General features: G+C 37.1%; 1 protein-coding gene across 10 annotated transcripts in view; it reads left to right on the forward strand.

Annotated features, from left to right (window-relative positions):
* The window catches only part of DLG1 (discs large MAGUK scaffold protein 1), a 237,004-nt gene that overhangs the window by 79,790 nt on the left and 135,319 nt on the right, over positions 1-21,895 (forward strand). For 7 of the 10 annotated variants that reach the window (XM_084871554.1, XM_084871550.1, XM_084871555.1 and 4 more), the window contains 2 exons: positions 4,874-4,972; positions 18,847-18,900. In XM_084871554.1, coding sequence (XP_084727680.1) covers positions 4,874-4,972; positions 18,847-18,900 — 153 coding nt within the window. The remainder of the gene's footprint in view (positions 1-4,873; positions 4,973-18,846; positions 18,901-21,895) is intronic. The other 3 variants (XM_084871557.1, XM_084871558.1, XM_084871559.1) reach the window with 1 other exon arrangement.

Here is a 21,895-nt window from a genome sequence, read left to right on the forward strand (position 1 = left end):
TGATCTTATTGAGTGATACAGATGGAACAGGAAGAGAATGATGACTGTTGTCACTATTGTCTAATGAAATATGTATCTAAGATTTTTCAAGTTTAAAAAGCTTATGCTGAAATGTCTCCTTTTCTGTAATGACCCAAATATAATGGTCAGTGTATATTGCGGTCTCATTATTTATATTAGAATCTTAAATTTGTCATTTTCTAATTTAGAATCTTCTTATACAGCTCCCCAAAATTTTACCATACTGTTAATCCTGCATTGAAATTTTTAATGATTAAATATCTGTACTGTTCCTCATTTAACCTTCATTTGATTATTTATTGTTTAAGGCTGTAATTTTGTTTCAAATGAAAATTACTTTGTTGTTAAAAGAAAAAAGAAAGAAAAAAAAGAAAATTACTTTGTTGTTTTGTAAATCTCTGTTACCTCAATTGATTATCAGCTGTGACTAGGAAATGCATGTGTTGATATGGCAATTGTTTGTTGTTGTTTTATATGCTTAATTTGTGTTTATTGTGAAATATGAATACGTTTTGATTATATCAAAATGCATTAATGATCTGAAGACCATGCTGTGATTGCAGTTAAGTATGCCAGAAGGCACTATAGCCCAAGATTTACATTTTACTCTGAAATCTGGTTTAGGACCAAGCAATTTTTTTTTCTATTACCAAATTGTAGATACAAAATAATTAGCCATTTATTGGCAGTTATTTTTTGTAGACTTTCTCAGCAGTATTTGCCTTTCTTAAATTAGAGGCAGGGACATAAGTTCTTTTTCAAAGTACTTGCTTAGTGCCCTATAGAGAACAAAGTGGGTTAAGATTGTGTAAATTTCAGGGTTTTTTAAAAAGGGTACTCAGAAATAAAGAAAGGAAACAAAATCTATTGTAGTTGCTAAAAATCTCTTTTTACGGGAAATAAGAAATCCAATAACATTAGTCCAGCAATTCTTTTCCTAATTCTTTACAGCTTCCCTTTTGTGAGCTGAACCTCAGTTGTAAAATGAACTTGATCCCTACTCTTCATCTCTAAAAGTCCTACATATCACTGAAATTTGTTAGCATCTTTTAGAACAATTCATGTGAAATAGGTTTTCCTTTTATTTTTTAGAGAATTGGATGGTAAACGATCATAATTGATTTTTTCTTGATATGATCAGTGGGTCTTCCATTTCTCACACTGCATTATAATATCATTGTGTATTTTATTGTTGACAATTAGGAAAGTAGAATCTATATATATTAAAGCCAAGTGACCAGAATGGCCGGTCACTATGATGCACACTGTGGCCAGCCAACCAGTCTGATCAGGGGCAGGGCCGACGACCAACCTCCTACATCATCCTCCCTCCCTGCGGCCAGCCGGACCGGACTCGTGCACGATTTGTGCACCTGGCCTCTAGTGTGAATGAGGCAAGGGGAAGGGAAGGTACTTGTAATCCTGCCCCCAGAGGTTAACTTTTCATACATTTATTTCCATATGTTTACACTTTTCATTTTTCCTTTTTTGTTTTATGTCATGTCATTGGCAGTATTCCATATGACTTACAAACTGTTTTTACAGATGATTTATCCTTGTTGCCTGATATTTATTTCATCTTATATAATTATCATTATTTACTTAACCATTTCAACATCTTTGGATATTTAGGATATTCCACGTTTCCCCAAGAATAAACCGTGCTCAAGAGAATATATTGAGAGTATTAAAAATACTTGCTTTATATATATATATATATATATATATATATATATATATATATATATATATACACACACACACACACACACACACACGTACACATATATATGTATATATGTGTGTATATATATAGATTATTAATTTTTTACAGAGAGTAAGAGAGAGGGATAGAGAGTTAGAAACATCAATGAGAGAATCATCGATCAGCTGCCTGCAGCCAAGGTACATGCCCTTGACCGGAATCGAACCTGGGACCTTTCAATCCGCAGGCCGTCACTGAGCCAAACTGGTTTCGGCTAAAATACTTGCTTTTTAAATTATTCCCTTGAGGATAGATTTTCAGAATTACTATGTCAGAGAGGTTAGGTATTTTTATGGCTATAGACAATTACTGCTGAGTTGGTTTTTGTAAAGTTTGTATGGATTTACATTTCCAAGGGCAGTGTGAGAGAGTACTTGTTCCGATGTATTAAACTTTTTTTTTAATTTCTTTATTGTGGTAAAATATATGTAACAAAATTTGCCATTTTAATGAGTTTTAACTGAACAGTTCTGTGGCATTAATTATATTCCCAGTGTTATGCAGTAATCACTATTTCCAAAATTGTTTTTATCACATCAAACAAAATATGTAACCATAAGGCAATGATTCCCTGTGCCCCCATAACTTCTCCTTTCTTTCTCTGGATGTATCTGATGTAAGTATTTCATATAAGTGGAATCATACAATATTGTCCTTTTGTAGCTGATTAATTTCACTTAGCATAATGTTTTCAAGAGTAATCCATATTGTAGCATATATCAGAATTTTACTTTTTATGGATGAATAATATCCATTTAATGCAAGTACCACATTTCCTTTATCCATTCATCTGTTGGTGGACATTTGGGTTGTTTCCACCTTTTATTATTATTATTATTATTATTATTATTATTATTATTCATTTTTTACAGTGAGGAAGGGAGAGGGATAGAGAGTTATAAACTTCGATGACAGAGAAACATCTATCAGCTGCCTCCTGCACACCCCCCTCTGACGATATGCCTGCAACCAAGGTACATGCCCTTGACCAGAATCCAACCTGGGACCCTTCAGTCCACAGCCCAATGTTCTATCTACTAAACCAAACCAGATAGGGCTGTTTCCACCTTTTGACTGTTTTGAATAATGCATCATTGAACGTTGGTGTAAGTATCCAGTTCCCTGTTGTTAGTTCTATTGAGCATATACTTAAGAATAGATTAGCTGGGTCATATAGTCGTCTTATGGTTCATTTTTTGAGGAACTGCCAAAGTGTTTTCCCACAGAGTATGCACTCTATTCCTTTCCTACCAGCAGTTTTTGCGGGTTCCAGTTTTGCACATTCTCATCAACACTTACTACTTTTTCTTTCAGTTTTCCCTTTTTTATTACAGCCTTCTCGTAGGTGTGAAGTGATACTGTAACTTTGATTTGCACATCTCTAGTAAATAGTGATGTTTTTCATGTGCTTATTGGCCATTTATATAGCTTTTTTTTAGGGAAATGTCTGTTTAGGTCCTTTGCCCATTTTTTAAATTGTTTTGTTGTTGTTGAGTTGGCGTTTTTAGTATTTTCTGGATATCAAACCTTCATTGGATGTATGATTTGCAAAGATTTTCTCCCATTCTGTAGGTTGTCTTTTCACTTTCTTGATAATGCTCTTTGGTATATAAGAAGTTTTAATTTTGATTAAATCCTAATTTGTTTTCATCACTTATGGTTTTTTAATGGTCATATTTAAGAATCAGTTGTCAAATCCAAGATCATGAAAATTTACCCCCGTCTTCTTCTACGAGTTTTATGGTTTTATGACTTATATTTAGGCTGTTGATTAATGTTCCATTAGTTTTAACTTTTTTTTTTGCATGTGGATATCCAGTGTCTCAACACCTTATTGAAGAGACTTCATACATTTTTTATAAATTTTCATTGCCTGATAGAGAAAGTAGATATTGTAATTTCATTTTGTATTTTTTATCAATGAGGAAAAGCATAGTTTAAAGTTGAGCAATTTGTTTTCTTTCTGTTTTAAGTCTCTTAATGTATATTGTCATCTTATTGATTTAATATTAATGTTTTTATACTTATAGAATATGTCATTGATATAGCAAATATTTATGAATTAATTCTATTTATAGGGTTTGGAACTTGTTAGAAAACACCTTTCTGTGTTCCAGTTATATATTTTTTTAAATAATTGAATCAAGTCAGATAGAATAATCTATACTAATAAAAGGGTAATATGAAAATGGTTGGGACACCCTCATGTGTAACTACTAATCAGCAGGAGGCTGCAGGCACAGGTGGGCAGGGACTGACGGCATCAGGGAAGGGGCTGGCCTACCTCTTTGGGGCAATCCATACATGAGCCCCAGATGGGTGGGTGGGGCCTACCTCTTTCGGGGGATGGATCGTGGGTCTGTGACAGTGTGACAGGGCACAGGCCAGGCTGGGGATCCCACCACCACCAAGTGAATGGATTTCATTCACCAGGCCACTAGTTTAGTATAAATATCAAAGCTTTATATTTTAAATACATCACTAGAGTTCCCACTTCTTTTTTCATTTTTCCCAAAATATGTCTAGCATATAATAAGATACTCAGTGAATGCTAGTTGCATTAATGACTTTACAGGCAGGTTCTTGATAATAGAGGTTAATAGCACAGATTCGTTTAAGTTACACAGATTCAATTTTTAGGTCTTTTGAATTTTTTGTCTGTGGATTTGTAAGGCCCAATTATCTACCTGATAGGCTAATGGAATTACTTTTGATTCTTTGAATACAAGGAGGAAAGTAGTCAAATATATTCTGGATGCTAGAAATATATTTTGTAGTCTGTCTCTAAAGTTAGTGTCTTGTAGCTTTGAAGAGGAACATTACGAGTTATTATCTTTTCTTATTTTCATTTAAACATCGAAGGAGTAGTCACTCATTTTAACTACAGAATAATTAAAATATTTGTGTTATAATTATTAATGAAATACTTTCTTGAAATCATTTTCTCATTCAAATTGAGATAATATATTAATATTTTACCTATTTTTCAGTTCATTCTGAAAACTATAATTATGACAAAGCTTTCTGTTATGTGATTCCTTTTTATTTTGATATTTTTCCTGATTTTTTGTCATTGATGATTTTTAGCCAACAGAAGCTGTACCTCTCTCTTCTCCCACTGTCCCTGTGATCCCTGTCCTGCCAGTCCCTGCTGAGAATACTGTCATCCTATCCACCATACCACAGGTTTTTATTAGTTTCTTTTTTCTTTATAAAATTTAATTTGTTTTTAATGTTTCTTTTTTTTTTTAAGTGTTTTAATTATTTATTTGTTAGATTTGGTCATTCACTTTAGGTTTCAATTGATATTTTGGGGAATATATATAAATTATCTTATAAGTTAAATTTTAGGGATTTACTATAAAGTGGGTTTAATATTTGCCTTTTTATTAGTTTGTCTATGAAATAGGACACATTCTGAACTCCATAATATTGAACCTCCTTAGATTTGTCATATCTTTTATATTTGTATATGTGAAACAGTTTTAAAAATATTTTTGCCTTTGGAAATTTTGTTAATTATTCTAAAGATAAAAGTAATTGTCTTTCTATATAGCATTTTGTCCCACATATATATTTATCTTCTTTGGAAATATTCATCTTTCTGTCATTTGATTAAATAATGTACTTCAGACTTACTAAATATAATAGCCAATGTATATGAAGTGTATGGGAATTCTTTGTGCTATCTTTACAGTATTTCTATAACTCTAAAATTATTCTTACATAAGGTTAACTTCTTAGAAGTTAGCATGTAATAGTAAAAAAATAAAATAACAGCCAAATGTTAGATTCTGAACCTTTTTCACTTTTAGAGCTTTAGTAGTTCCGAGAGATGGCTTAAGACATTAACTGCCTTAGCAACAGATTTATGCAAAGTCAAACTAGGAGTAGTATTATTAAGTATTAGTGGCCCTGGGCACAGATTTGTGCACATTGAAAGGAAATGGATGCAGGACCAATAGTGTCTCAGCAATAACATAACCCACAGCTGAAGGTGGAATCATGTAGCCCTGTGAGGAATCAGGTTCCCTCCTCTCTGGTTCCAGGTTGTGTCACCCAAGAACCGCCGCTGCCAAGTCACCACAGCTTGACAGCTCCTGCATTGAGCATCTGCCTCCTGGTAGTTGGTGTGTTTCATATGTACCACACAGTCAGACGGTCACTTAGTCTTTTGTATATATACTAGAGGCCCAGTGCACGAATTTGTGCACAGGTGGGGTCTAGCCGGCCTGACCCCAATTGGGGTGGATTGGGTCTGGGACTCTTGGGATAAGGAAATGGTGGGAGGTTGAATGGCTGGGGGGAGGGGCTGCGGGCGATTGGCTGGCATGCCCCATTCCCAGTTGGGATTGGGGGGCCAATTGGAGGCACGCCAGCCATGGGGAGGGGCTGCAGATCTATAGTGATGGAGTAGCCAATAGGAAGTGGGATGGAAGAGGGAAAAGGGGACAGGCTGGCATGGGGGGAGGGACTGCATGGCTGTCAGTCCTCACCCCCTGATCAGGCCATTATGTTGGCCACAGTGGGCGTCATAGCGACTGGTCGTTACAATTATTACAGCGCTACGGTCACTGGCTTTTTATGTATATACAGGCCCAGTGCATGAAATTCGTGAACTCAGGAGTCCCTCAGCCTGGCCTGTTCCCACTCACAGTCCTGGAGCCCTTGGGGGATGTCCAGCTGACGGCTTAGGCCTGCTCCCCCCGGACATCCTTAATACTGCCATGGAAGCGGGAAAGGCTCCCACCCCTGCTATGCTCGCCAGCCATGAGCCTAGCTTCTGGCTGAGCGGTGCTCCCCCTGTGGGAGTGCACAGACACCTGGGGGCAGCTCCTACGTTAGGCATCTGCCCTCTTGTGGTAAGTGCACATCATAGCAACTAGCTGTTCCACTGTTGGGCTGAAACCAATTCTCTGACATCCCCTAAGAGGTCTTGGATTGTGACAGGGGGCAGGCCAGTCCAAGGTACCCCAGCTGTGCATGATCTGGGGCCAGGGAGGAACCATGGGAGGGCTCCAGGATGTGTCCCGACCATCTCACTCAGTCCCTATCAGCCAGACCCCAGCAGCAAGCTAACCTATTGGTCAGAATGTGATCAGTGACTAGTTGATTGTCTACCTCCTGGTGGTCATAGCAAGAGGTTGAGAGGCCTTAGCAAATCATTAGCATATTATACTTGGATTGGTTGAACAGATGACTGGACACTTAGCATATTAGGCTTTTATTATATAGGACTAGTGGCCCTGGTGCACGATGTTCATGCATGGGAAATGTCCCTCAGCCCAGCCTGCTCTATCTCCAATCTGGGACCCTTCAGAGAATGTCAGACTGCTCTCTCACAATCCGGGACCACTGGCTTCTAACCTGCCTGATGGCCCCTAATCACTCTTTCTGAAAGCCTGATTGCCCCCAACTGCCCTCTTGCAGCCTGATCACCCTAATGCACCCCTGCAGGCCTGATCGCCCCCCTTCCCGCTGGACTGATTGCCCCATCTGCCCCCCGTGAGTCTTCAATCCCCCAACTGCCCCCCCTGCTGGCCTGATTGCCCCCAATGCCCCCCCACCAATGGCCTCGCCCCCAACAGCTACCCCTGCCAACCTGCAGCCCCCAACATCCCTCCCAATGGCCTTTTCACCCCCAACTACCCATCCCTGCCAGCCTGTTCACCCCCAATTTCCCCACACACCACCTTCTTACCTCCCAACTGCCCCCCTACCTACCTGCTCACACCCAATTCCCCACCACCCGCCAGCCTGATCACCCCCAACTGCCCTTTCGTCCTGGTCTTATTGCCTCTAACCGCCTATGTCTTGGCTCTGCCACTATGGCTTTGTCCGGAAGGACATCTGGAACGTCTCTTTAGCATATTATCCTTTTATTAGTATAGATAGTATAGATAGATAATAATGATCTTAGGTGTGAAAGATCTTAATTTTATTTAAAGTGTAAATAAGTATTTTTACAGTTATTGATCTAGAGGCTCGGTGCATGAAATTCGTGCACCGGTGGGCTGTCCCCTCAGCCCAGCTTGCACCCTCCTCAATCCGGGACCCCTTGGGGAATGTCCAGCTGCTGTTTTAGGCCTGATCCCAGGCATTGGGGCTAATCCAGCAGTCGGACATCCCTCTCAAAATTCTGGACTGCTGGCTCCTATTGGCTCACCTATCTGCCTGCCTGGTTGTCCCTAATTGCCCCAACCCCTGCCTGCCTGATCACCCCTCACGCCTCTGCATGCTGGCCTGATCACTCCTTACTGCCCCCACTGCCAACCAGGTCACCCCTAACTGCAGCCCCCATCCTGATCACCCCTAATTGCCCCCCCCCCCCCCAACCGGCCTAGAACAAATTGACCCCTCTGTTGGCCTGGTCACCCCCAGCTGCTCCCCTTGCTGGCCTGGTTGCCCCCAACTTCCCCCCCTGAAAGCCTGGTCACCCCAAGCAGCCTGTTTGTTCAGTCATTTGGTTGTCCCTCACTAACTCACCTGCTGGCCTGGTCTTAGGCAGCCATCTTGTGAGGGCATGAGGGTTAGTTTGCATATTACCTCTTTATTATATAGGATAGTATAAAAATCTATGTAACAATAAGTCCCATTGTGGAGGGAAATGGAATATCAACTATGATTACGAGCATTTTCATGCATTTTTACCCCTCCTAAAAAAAATGAATATCAATAGGAATATCATACAAAATATGATTCAAGTGGAAATTACAGGTATTACACTAAAACTTTAATAATTCTAAATAAGAGAGAGAACCAAGATAACAATGTAAAGTAACCATTGGTACTTGCCACCTCCCACAACCACATCAAAATTACAACTAAAATACAGAGCAACCATCATTCAGAACCTGAAATCTGGCTGAGTAGAAGTTATACAGCTAGAGGAGTAAAGGAGAAGTACATGGAGGCTGGTAGGAGGGGTGGAAGCATGGAGCAGACTGATTCGATACTCACGTGTGGTGTGTTTAATAGGGAGGGATATCTCTGCTGCAGAGGTCTCAGGTGAGAAGCAGGGGGTTCCAGACCCCCAGCCAGGGTTCCAGAGCTATGAAGAGAAGTTCTCATAACTTTGGGATATAAAAACGAATGGGGATTGTGACTGAGTGGCATGGAGGCTGCTGGAGACCCATGCAGTTCCTCTTAAAGGGACAGAACACAGACTTACTCTGACTCAATCCCTCTGGGCTCCAGCACTGGGGTGGCAGCTTTGGGGGATCCAGGGATATATGGGGAGGAACTAGATTATCTGGCATCAGAGCAGGAATTCAGGGACAGCTTTCTCCCAGACAGGAGATCTCACAGGGTTCATTGTTCCTGTGCCGGGACCTGCCTCCAACTCACAGAACTGACCAGCAGCCATATCTTGTCTCACATTGTTTGCTGCCCCTGGTGATTCCCTGACACCCCACCCAGTTACAGCCCCACCCAAGTTGTTTGCAGTGGCTATTACATATGAATGGCCTGTCCTGGTTCAGGTTACAGACTTTCCTAAAATCTCTCAAACAAGCAGCTGCTGGCATCTTAACCTTAGCATGCCCCATACCTTTCATTAACAGGTCCAAGACCCAGCACTAGCACCAGCCTCGGCATTGCTTGGGCATTTCCAAACCCAGTACAAGTAGCAGCTATCTGCAAATTACTCTGTAGCTCCTGCTGAGTGGCCCAACTATGGACCCAACAGAACACCTACTACACAAGGCCACTCTACCAATTCCAGGAGACATAGCAGCTCTACCTAATACACAGAAACAAACACCAGGAAGCAGCCAAAATGTGGAGACAAAGAAACATGTCACAAATGAAAGAGCAGAAGAAGTCTCCAGAAACAGAAATAAATGAAATGAAATGAAATGAAATGAAATGAAATGAAAGCAACCAAACTACCAGATACAGAGTTCAAAACAATGGTTATAACATTGCTCAAGGATCTTAATGAGAGTTTCAAGGGACTTAGTGAGACTTTCAAGCATCTTAGTGAGAATTTTCAAAACCCTAGCGAGAACATCAAAGACATGAAAAAGGGCCAGTCAGACATTAAGCACTACTTACTAAAAGAATAATTTACAGGGATTCTACAGTGGAGTAGAGGATTCTGAGAATTAAATGAATGATTTGGAATATGAGGAAACACAAACCACCCAATCAGAAGAGCTGAAAGAAAAAAGAATCCAAAAATATGAAGATAGTGTAAGGAGCTTCTGGGACAACTTCAAGTGCACCAACATTCGCATTATGAGAGTACCAGAAGGAGGAGAGAGAGAGCAAGATATAGAAAACCTCTTTGAAGAAATAATAACAGAAAACTTTCCCTACCTGTTGAAAGAAATAGACTTAAAAGTCCAAGAAGTGCAGAGTCCCAAACAAGAAGAATCCAAAGAGGCCCATACCAAGACACATCATAATTAAAATGCCAAGCATTAAAGACAGAGCAAATCTTAAAAGCAGCAAGAGAAAAACAGTTACCTACAAAGAAGCACCCATATAACTGTCAACTTATTTCTCAACAGAAGTGAGTGGCAAGAAATATGGTGAATGCTTAGGGTGGGGGCTCGTGAGTGGGCTAGAAGGGATCAATGTGGATAAAGGGGACATATGTGATACTTTCAACAATAACGATTATTTTTTTTAATATTCAAAGTTATGAATAGCAAGGACCTACAACCAAGATTACCTAGCAAAGCTATCATTTACAATTGAAGATCAGGTAAAGAGCTTCACAGACAAGAAAAACCTAAAGGAGTTCATGACCATCAACTATTGTTACATAAATTGTTGAAGGATATTGTTTAAGAAGAGTAGGTAAAAGAAGAAGAAAAAAAGAGCTCAAAATAATGAACAATAAAATGGCAATAAATATGTATCTATCAACAATTGAATCTAAAATTTAAAATAAACTAACAAGGAATCTAGTGAACAAAATAAACATGAATAAAATAGAACCAGAGGTATGGTCACATGAAAACAGACTGACAAATCTCAGAGGGAAAGGGGGATGTGAGGACTAGATTAATCAAAAGATTTATATGCATACTGGAGGCCGAATGCATGAAATTCGTGCAAGGGGCTTGGCCTTCTCAGCCCTGGCTTCATCTGGAAGGACATCCAGAAGGTCGTTCGGCTGTCTGGCCTATTTAGCATATTACGCTTTTATTATAGACTGGTTTAGGGGAGCGGGCCTAAGCCATCAGTAAGACATCCCCTGAGGGCTCCCAGTCTTAGAGGGGGTAGGCTGGGCTGAGGGGACCCCCTCACCCCCAGTGCACAAATTTTGTGTACCATGCCCCTAGTAATCATAATTTCTATGACATTGGCCTATTAAGTATGCAGGCTTATTTACACCCCAGAGTAAATATTCTGCTTTAGAACCAGATCCTTTAGACCTCTGTTCTACCAGTTTTGTAAGGAGCTGTCATGTAATGAAAGTGTTGTTGAAAATGCTTTCATGCTATTTATGTGTATTAAAGTCTTTGTTCATACTTAAACATATGCTTTGGAGGGATTGCTTTTAGTTCTGTTTTTTGTTACTCTAATCTTGTATATACTAAGATGAATATAACATTGTCCTTGACTTCTAGGAACCTACTATGTGCAAGAGACAAGTTAACAATTCCCACATGACATGAGAGTAGTTACATTAGAAATATATCCAATCCAGAGTATCCTATTGCTTCTGGACTGTTCAAGTTTCACAAAACATCTGGTTTATTGAGTCTTAAATGATTGGACCATTAAAATAATCTAAAGCATGACTGGATATATTTTCATTTTACTGGTAATCTTAAATAGAATAGTATACTCTGGATTACCTTGATGAGTCTTTTTTTTAACAATACACTAAACTTGGGGCCTTTATTCTATATTTGTGTTTTGTTTTGCTTTTGCTTTTGTGGTTTTGTTTATTTTTGTATTATTTTCAAATCATTTCAAACTTACAGAAATTTGCAAGAATAATACAAAGAAGTTCCATATACCTTTACCCAGATCTCCCAGTTGTTTATAGTTTTACTTTCCACATCTACTTCATTTCTCTTCTTATATAATTAACTGATATTGTTTTTTGTAAAACATTTGAAAGAAAATTTCACTCAGACCCCTTTTACCCTTAAAAACAAATATTTTATAATATGTAACATTTTTTCCTACAAACAATAATATTTTCATAATACAATGAACTAAATCAGAAGATTGACATTACAGTAAAACCTCGATATAATGGACTAATTTGGGCGAGGGGATGTTCATTAAAACCAAAAGTCTATTATATAATAAAGTAGGTTTTCCAAATGCATGCATTAAAAAATTGACAAATTAATTAACCTGTTTTTACTTATATAGACATGTTTGGGTAATTAAAATTAAGTTTGTATGAAAAGTTTAATTTCACAGAAAAGTTTCCTATATGGAGCACAGTAATTTTAAATTTACACTGAATAGGTCTAATAAATGTGTGCATTCACCAGTCACTGTGAGTAAACTAGTGCACATGGCTGGGGCGTGGCTTCACACATGTTGGAAAATCAGCTGGCATGCATTTAAACTGCTGCAGAAAGACACACCACTTAGCAACAGAACCAATTACCTCACAATGATACCATGTGATACATTGCTTATGAATGGTAACTCTTGGATTTAAATATGTGGACTATGGTTGTAAATAAGTAATATTTATGTCAGTGAAATTACTACAGTGTTTTTCCCCTACATTGCTGCGACCTGCACAGCTGGGTTCAGTATCTGAAGGAGGGGCCGATGCACAAATGAAAACACTAGACAAGAACTATGAATAATTAAGTGGTGGGAACCAAGTGGTGTCTCTTTCTTGAAGAACACACTGACCTCTGGCTGGTCAGCTTTTTATTTACTTGAATTCACATTTACCCTTTAGCAGTGCATACAGGCACATCAAATGTAAAGTTTGTTAAACAGTAAAAGGATTATCAGGTTAGGGAATTTGCCTTGAGCCACCACTATCTCAACAGGAACAATCAGTGCATAGTGTCAGCTCCGTTAGCACCCAAGGTCCCTCGACCTTCTTCGTTCCTTGGTACAATCTCATGATAGTATTGGCAGTGGGTGGCTTCCTACACTGCATATTGCCTATTTGCTAAAATTTGTTAAAGATAACAGGGAATTAATAACAAAATTAACCTGTTAATTTAATTATAAGCAAATCATGGTTAAAAGCATTTTAAAAATAACAGGTGTTGGCATACAGATTGGAAATTTTGACCATTAAATCCAAAGTTCATTATATTGAGATCTGAAAAGTTGAGGGTTTACTGTAATATAATGCTACTAGAGGCCTGGTGTACGAATTCATGCACCAGTGGGGTCCCTCAACCTGGCCTGCAGGATTAGGCTGAAACAAGCTCTCCATCATCCCTGGGAGGATCCCCGATTGTGATAGGGCGCATGACAGGCTGAGGGATCCCACCAGTGTACAATCAGGGCCAGGGAGGGATGCAGGAGGTTGGCCAGTGAGGAGGGACTGTGGGAGGACTCTAGGGCATGTCTGGCCCATCTCACTCAGTCCTGATCAGCCGGACTCCAGCAAGCTAACCTACCGGTCAGAGCATCTGCCCCTAGTGGTCAGTGCACATCATTGTGAGAGGTTGAGTAGCCTTAGCTATATCATTAGCACATTACACTTTGGTTGAAGACCAGACACTTAGCATATTAGGCTTTTATTATATAGGATTATCTACAGACCTTAATTGTCTTTTGCCAGTTGTCCCAGTAGTGTTTTTTATAGGAAAAACAAAAATAGGTCCTTATGTAAGTGCAATGCTACATATTTCAATTAGTTTTCGTGATCTTACAGTCTTCTGTAACCTATAGTATCTCCACAGTCTATCTCAAGAGTGTGGCATTTTATAAGAGAACAGCCTAGCTGTTTTGTAGAATATTCTTCAATTTGTGTTTGTTTGATCCAGTCATAATTAGATGGAGATCATATTTTTCCCCAATTACTTCATTCTGAGAAAATATACATAATGTAAAATTTACCAACTTAATTATTTTTAGGTTTACAGTTTAGTTATATTATGTACAATATATTCATATTATTATTAGGTCTGATTTATTTATTGTGTGCCTTAAGTTCTCTATTTCCTTATTGACCTTTTTTTCTGGTTATTTTATGCATTCTGAATGAAGCATTGAAGTTTCCAACTGTTATTGTAAAACAACTCCTACCTTTAATTTTATCATTATTTTGCTTCATAATTTTTATGGTTTGTCATTAGATGCATAAATGTTTATAATTCTTATAATTTCTTGTTATATAGAACCTTTTATAAATATGTAATGTTCTTCTCTGTCTCTTGTAACTTTTTTTTAATCTATATTATGTTTTGTCTAGTAGTATAGTCCAGCTATTTGGTTATTATTTGAATGGAATGTCTTTTTTCCATTTACTTATAACTTATTTGTGTCTTTGGGGCTTATAGATAAGTGAGGCTTATAGATAGCATATATGTTTTTACCCATCCTGACAATTTTTTTTCTTGATTACAGAGTTTAATTCATTTACAATTAAAGTAATCTTACCTAATAATAGACAAACATGTAAATTGACCTTACCTCTGCTATGCCCACAGCCAATCAGAGTGAGTATGCAAATTAGAAGGCCAAAGATGGCGGCTGCCAGCTGTTTCATGTGTGGAGTGGCCAGGCAGGGCAAGACGCCTGCTATGAGAGGGAGGGCAGGGGATGAAGGGTTTTACAGGTGCGGAGTGCCTCAGCAAAGATGAAGACTGCAGACTCCAGCCTGAGTCTGTAGCAAAGAAGAAGAAGGCAAACTCAGGCCAAAGTGAAGGCCTGGGTTCCGGTGCCGGAGTAAAACCGATGCTGGAAGCCAGGGGAAGGAAGGCCTATTGCACAAATCTCTTCATGCAAGGGGCCTCTAGTTACTAATAAAGAAAAACTGTCACTTTACTATTTGTTATCTATATTCCATTCCTTAAACTTTTTGTCCCATATTTCCTTGATTATTGTTTCATTTTTTGCTTGATTTTTTTTTTTTGTAGTGAAATGTTTACATTTTTTTCCTATTTTATTTTCTGTATATTCTTAGCTGTTTTCTGTCTCCATGGAGACACTCTAAATTTAATTTATACCAGCTTATCTTGTTATATACAAAATTTCTGTTCTTTTAACAGTTTCATATACACCCCATTCAGCTGTTGATAATCCCAAAATTACATATTTACATTAGTGTATGTCTAAAAACATACAGATTAATCATTTTAAATGCATTCATCTTCTAAATTATATATCAAACAAATAAGGAGTTATAAAGCAGTTATAGGATTTTAGACTAATAATTATTTATTAATATTGACTTTAATTCTTTACTAATTAGCTTTTAGACTAAAATAACTTTTAGAATTATTTAAATATAATTATTAAAATATTAATATCTTAAATTACATAAAAAACAAAAAGTGATGTTATAAATCAGTTACATTATAACGAGCTTCTATAATTGTTCCTGTATTTATTTTACCAAGATTTTATTTCTTGAAACACCATGATTTACTGTATGCTGTTGTTTCATTTCAATCTACAGTACTCCCTGTAGCAGGAATGGTCTACTGTTAATGAACTAACTTTTTGTTTATCTGAGAATGTCTTAATTACTCCCTCACATAAAAGGACAGTTTTTGCCAGATATAGGGTTTCTCATTGCCTTTTTTTTTTAAGCTCTGAATATATCAGCCCACTGCCTTCTGACCTTCAGAGTTTCTAATGAGAAAGCTATTGATAATCTTATTAAAGATCTTTTGTCTTCAAGTTATTTCTTTCTTGCTGCTTTCAAAATTGTCTTTGTCTTTGTATTTCAAGTTTGACTTAATGTATCTTTGTGTGAATCTCTTCGAGTTCATCCTACCTTGAGTGAGTTCATCCTACCTTGAGTTTGTTGAGCTTCTTGGATGTTTATATTCAGGTCTATCAATAGATTTGGAAATGTTTTGCCCATTATTTCTTCATATTTTTTTCTCTGCTCTTTGATCTCTCTCTTCTCCTTAGATTTACACTATGTGTATGTTGATCTACTTAATGGTGACCCACAGGCCTATTAAATGCTGGTCGCTTTTCTTTAGTGTTTTCTTTCTGTTCTCAGACATAATTTTTATTATTTTAAGTCTACCGATTCTTTCTTCTGCTTAATTAAATCTATATTGAATTGCTCTAGTGAATTTTTCATTTCAATTTCAATTATTATACTTTTCAGCTCCACAATTTTCTTTTGATTTCCCTTTAGGTTTTCTTCCATAGATTTTTGTTTTCATTTTGTTCATACATCATTTTCTTATCTTTGTTCACCTTATCTTTTAAGTTCTTTAAAGGTTGCTGTTGACTCCCAGTTAAGGGCACAACCTGGACTATCAGTTCACTCTCCAGCCTATGTAGGAATGTGTGTAAGAGGCAACCAGTTGATGTATCTCACACTGATGCCCCTCTGTCCCTCTCTCCCTCCCTTTCCTCCCTCTCTTCGCTTTCTTCTCCCTTCTTCCCTTCCACTCTCTCTAAAAATCAATGGAAAAAATATCCTCAGTGTTAGGATTGACAACAAACAGCTGAGTGCTTGATTCAATATAGTTTTTCTTGCTTTACTTTTTATTAGGAAAATTTTCCAAAATACTCAAATGTAAAGGGAGTAAAATAGTGAACTCCCTTGTATACTCATCACCAACTATAATAATCATCAACTAGTTTATATAATCTATAGCCCCTCCCACTTCTAACCTCTCATGGTTTTGTTTTGTAGTAAATGTAACACTTTATATTGTGTTTCTTTGTAAATATTTCAATATCTTGTAGTCTTTTTACATGACGAATCAAAAGTAATCTTCTGAGTTGGTGTGCATGAGTAGCTAGCATTGTAATAATTTTGGTATAAATTAGATTTTCTACTTTTCCCATTGTATGTTAGGTAATAAATGGGCAGAGAGAACCAAATGGCTTTCTTGCCATAATTTTTTAAGAATGTAACTTCTTTCGTAACTTTAAATAGTGTTTTTCTTTCATGCCCTCTTCTGTAATTTCTTAAACAAAATCAGGTAAAGTTGTACCATTAGTTTTTTTTAATTAGGTGAAATATTAATTTGAGGTATATCAATAGGTCATTGAGAAATGAATATTTCCAAATATTCATAAATCTCATTTCTATAAATTGACTATTTTTGCTTAAACAGCAATCTTATAAATAGTATCTTTATGAGATTTGGTTTTCACTGAATCATTCAAAGACAGACTATAATATTCAAAGGTATGGCTCTACATAAAATTAATGTCATGCTTACATATATTTAACTAGAGGCTTGGTGCACAAATTCCTGCATGGATGGGGTCCCTTGACCTGGCTGGCAATTGGGGCTGATAAGGGCCGTCTCACCCAGTCCCTATTGGGGCAATCAGGGCCCACCAGCCCATTGGTGGGAGGGATCGCAGGAGGTTGGCTGGCTGGGGGAAGGGACTGTGGAAGGTTGGCCTGCCACAGGAGGTTGGCTGTGGGAGCGCACTGACCACCAAGGGACAGCTCTTGCGTTGAGTGTCTGCTCCCTAGTGGTCCTAGCGACTAGTCAACCAGTCGTTCAGTTGTAACGGTCACTTAGGCTTTTATATATATAGATAAAGTATTTCCTACTCATTTTAAACCTATTGCTTCATGTATCCCAAATGCATACTGTATAATTATTTATCTGTAACTGTGTTGTCTTTAAACATCTTATCATATGAATGTCCATATCTCTAGTACTTTGCTGAAAATAATGTAAAACATTTGAAGTCTGAATATTTACTTTTTAGAAATGCCCATACACTTTGAAGAAAATGCTTATTTTGTATATAATGCTTGTTTCATACAGCTTTTATGTATAATTATTTATTAATTGGATTAGAACTATTAATACTTATAAACATTCCTAACAGTTGTTTAAAGGATAGTCATCTTTTTTTTTTCCTATGAAAATGTCATTTGATTTGGTACTTCTATACTTTCATATGTGTAAAAGAATGGTAATTTTGAGGGTAATTGTCAGTTTTTTGGTATGTTTCTGATATGTTCTGATGTGTTTTTCATTTGGCATAAATTACACTTTATTCTTTAAATTTTATTTCACCTATATAATAATTACTTTGAACTTAACCAGACAACCAAACTTTTTGAATCCAAACTTAGATGTATTTGTGTTTTTTGCTTGTTTTTTATTTGTTTGTGGTTTTTAATCTATTTGCTTTTGTGTGTGTGTATTTTGTTTGGATTTAAAAGTTTTGTAATTGTTCCGTGAGTGGTCTAGAGCAGTGGTCAGCAAACTGCAGCTCTCAAGCCACATGCAGCTCTTTGGCCCCTTGAGTGTGGCTCTTCCACAAAATACCACATACAGACGCGCACGTACAGTGTGATTGAAACTTCGTGGCCCGTGCGTAGAAGTTGGTTTTCGGTTCTCAAAAGAAATTTCAATTGTACTATTGGTATTTGCCTCTGTTGACTAATGAGTTTGCTGACCATTGGTCTAGAGTAACAGTTGGAAAGCAATAATTGCAGCTGAAAATAACGGGGGTTTTACATTACCATTCTGGTTCTAGTTTTCTAAAAGTATGTGATTGATTTCTTTGTGTGGTAGACTTTTCTTATGTTCAAACACGATTAATTGTGGGGAAGAATTTTTTTTTCTTTCTGGGTCATAAAGTCATTTAAATCTTCATTGAATCTTCGGGAACAGAAAAGCTAATGACTTCTAAGCAATTCAAGGAGAATACTGAAGAATACTTGTGGATTTTTTGAGGAGGCTGGTGAACTTCTTTGCAAACCTTAAGAAATTATCTGTTTGAGCAGAAATAACTTATTTCCCAAAAGAAGATCTAATTTAACCACTTATACCTATTTTCACATGTTGCTGGAAACTGGGTACATTGTTTAACAAGCTCATATAAAACTATAATTGAAGAAATAGCACATCTGTCATAGCTTCTAACATTTGTGAACATTAATATTTAATGTGTCAATTTTCCTTTTAAGCTAACACATTACAATTATTTTCTTTAAGGCAAATCCTCCTCCAGTACTGGTCAACACAGATAGTTTGGAAACATCGACTTATGTAAGTTCCAATTCATCCCCACATTTAAATAATTCTGCTTTTCCTGTTCTGTTTTCTTATAAGTATAAAAATGACAGCGTTACTTTCTCTCACATATTGTACTTATAATATTCTATCACTGACCTACAGTTGTGAAAGTAAATGAAGCCATACTGTGTTTTTTGTGGTTTTTTTTTTTTTTTTGGTTGTTTCTTTTCCTCATAAATGCAAAGCAGAAATGTTGAAATTTATAAATTTATTTTTAAATTAAAATGATTAACTTTCACCAAAGGCTATTTCTGATCAGTGGTCACTAACACAGTACCATTCAGAGTCATTTTAAAAGTTTAATTGAATAACTATTTAGTAACCATGTTTATGTGTGCATTCATATATTAAAATAGTTATAACTATATAACTTTAAATTGATGGCTACTTTTCTCTGAATTTACTTTCTTAAAAAGCCCTGTTTCCCTTAAAGATAATTAGCTAGAACATCAGAATCTGACCTAACATTTCACCCCAAAGGAAAATATCTTTGGAGATGTTTAAGTAGAAGTATTGCCTGTGCGTTTTTAAAATCAAATGATGCATAATTTCATAAGTTGTAAAAATCCTTTCCTCTTATTTTGAACTGTATTATGTTTGAGGCTATACTTTAAAACAGGGGTCTTCAAACTACGGCCCGCGGGCCACATGCGGCCCGCAGAGGAGTCTGATCCGGCCCGCCAGGTTTTTTGGGCAGTGAGCGCAGCCGAGGTGTTACAGTAGGAATTAGTAGTTCATATAGTCCGGCCCTCCAGCTCTCTGAGGGACCGTGATCTGGCCCCCACTTTAAAAAGTTTGAGGACCCCTGCTTTAAAACATTCTATTTGGCTTTATTTTTTTTATTTTTTATTTTTTGTATTCGTATGAATATGGATGTATCAGATAACTGGGGATTTTGGAAAACCTCAAATAATCTTTAAAATAAACAGAAATGGCCAAAACCGGTTTGGCTCAGTGGATAGAGCGTCGGCCCGCAGACTGAAGGGTCCCGGTTTCGATTCCGGTCAAGGGCATGTACCTTGGTTGCGGGCACATCCCCAGTAGGAGGTGTGCAAGAGGCAGCTGGTCGATGATTCTCTCTCATTGATGTTTCTAACTCTCTATCCCTCTCTCTTCCTCTCTGTAAAAAATCAATAAAATATATTTTAAAAAATAAAATAAAATAAAATAAACAGAAATGCTCTTCTATACTTTTTTTTTCAGTCAGTATTACCTTTCACATGGATGTAGAATACTTCAGCAGAATTTTGTTTGTACCTTTGTCAATATTTTCTTCTTCACATTTCTTTCTCCTTCACTTGTTCTCTTTGTTGACTTACGTTTTGATTATGGGCTAAGACAGTGATGAAATATTTTTTATTTTTAGAACTCTTTCAACTGAAAGATTAATATAAAATAATTAACAGAAAAAAATACCAACAAGAAAATACAAATGCATTTTTGAGTAAACGTTAACAAATTAAAAGCAAATAAGCATACTAAGCAGCCAAAAGTTATATGATTTCCAGTTTGTATGACAGAGCATTTAAAAAATATATTTTTCTTGCTAAGCAAGGTATGTTGAGGGTCTCCAAGAACACTCACTACTCACTTTGGGAGATTCGCTGACTACAAGACTCAGCATAAGATTTAGCACCGCTATGTAATAAGATGGGATCTGCATGTCAAGTTATAAGATAGTATGTATAGAGCAGTGGTCCTTAGCCTTTCTAATGCCGCGACCTTTTAATACAGTTCCTCATGTTGTGGTGACCCCCCCAATCATAAAATTATTTTCGTTGCTACTTCATAACTAATTTTGCTACTGTTATGAATCGTAATGTAAATATCTGTGTTTGGGCAACGCTGCTAGCAATTCTCAACCTGTAAGTCGCGACCCAACAGGTTGAGAATTGCTGCTCTAGAGCCTAAGACCATCGGAAAACACAGATATTTACATTACAATTCATAACAGTAGCAAAATTACAGTTATGCAGTAGCAACAAAAATAATTTTATGGTTGGGGGTCACCACAACATGAGGAGCTCTATTAAATGGTCGCAGCATTAGAAAGGTTGAGAACCACTGGTCTAGAGGATCCCATATTTAGATTTCCTTATACTTTCTTCCTCCCATGAGGTGTCACACAGAGCACTCTTTTCCCTACCAGTAAAAGTACAACACTATGTGTGAAGTGTTTCCGCCTTGGGAAACTCATTGTGGACTCAGTGCAAAGTTTTTTATTGCAGGTTGGTCACCTAGGAACCCTCTGTCCAGCACATACCAAATTTCCAGGCTCCCAGAAGGGGAAAGCAGGTATTCATCATAAAATGTATTGTCTCTATAAACGCTAGCCACAGTATGGAATGATGTGAACATACCCAAAATCAATATCCCAAATACTTGCTAAGACCTTTCTAGAGATAGCTATCGTAGGCCTGATATGTTAACCCTTTTCTGGACATAAAGAAATAAGATAAATTCTAATTCCTCAAGCAAGATTTGTCAGTGTGCTACTTTATCATTCTTAAAGACTACATTGTTCTCTGAAGCTCTTGCTTCATGTAGGCAAAAAACGTATTTTGTTTGGGTAAAACAGCTTTAAGCTTTTAAGAAACAGATATTTAATCCTGAAATTTAAAGTGTATTACAAAATTGTTTTAAACTTATTTGCTATTCCTTTGTTAATTCTTTGATCACTTAATACTAGCTATATATTGATGAATAAAACTAAGAAAAATTATGCCTACTACCTGAGAACCCTAACTTTTCCTGTCTATAGTCACTACACTTCCCTAAATTAATTAATTGAACAGGCAATGCATGTACATTGTGCAAAATTCAAAAGATATCTGGTGAAAAGTAATTCTTTCTTCTACCCCTGCTTCCAATCTTCCAGTTCACCTGGACTAAGGCAGAAAGTGTTAGTATCATCATTTATATACTTCTGTAAACATTCTCTGCAAATGCATTGCATATATGTGTTGTT

The sequence above is a fragment of the Pipistrellus hanaki genome (genome assembly GCF_964339955.1).
Source record: "Pipistrellus hanaki genome assembly, chromosome: 2".
NCBI classification, from domain to species: domain Eukaryota; kingdom Metazoa; phylum Chordata; class Mammalia; order Chiroptera; family Vespertilionidae; genus Pipistrellus; species Pipistrellus hanaki.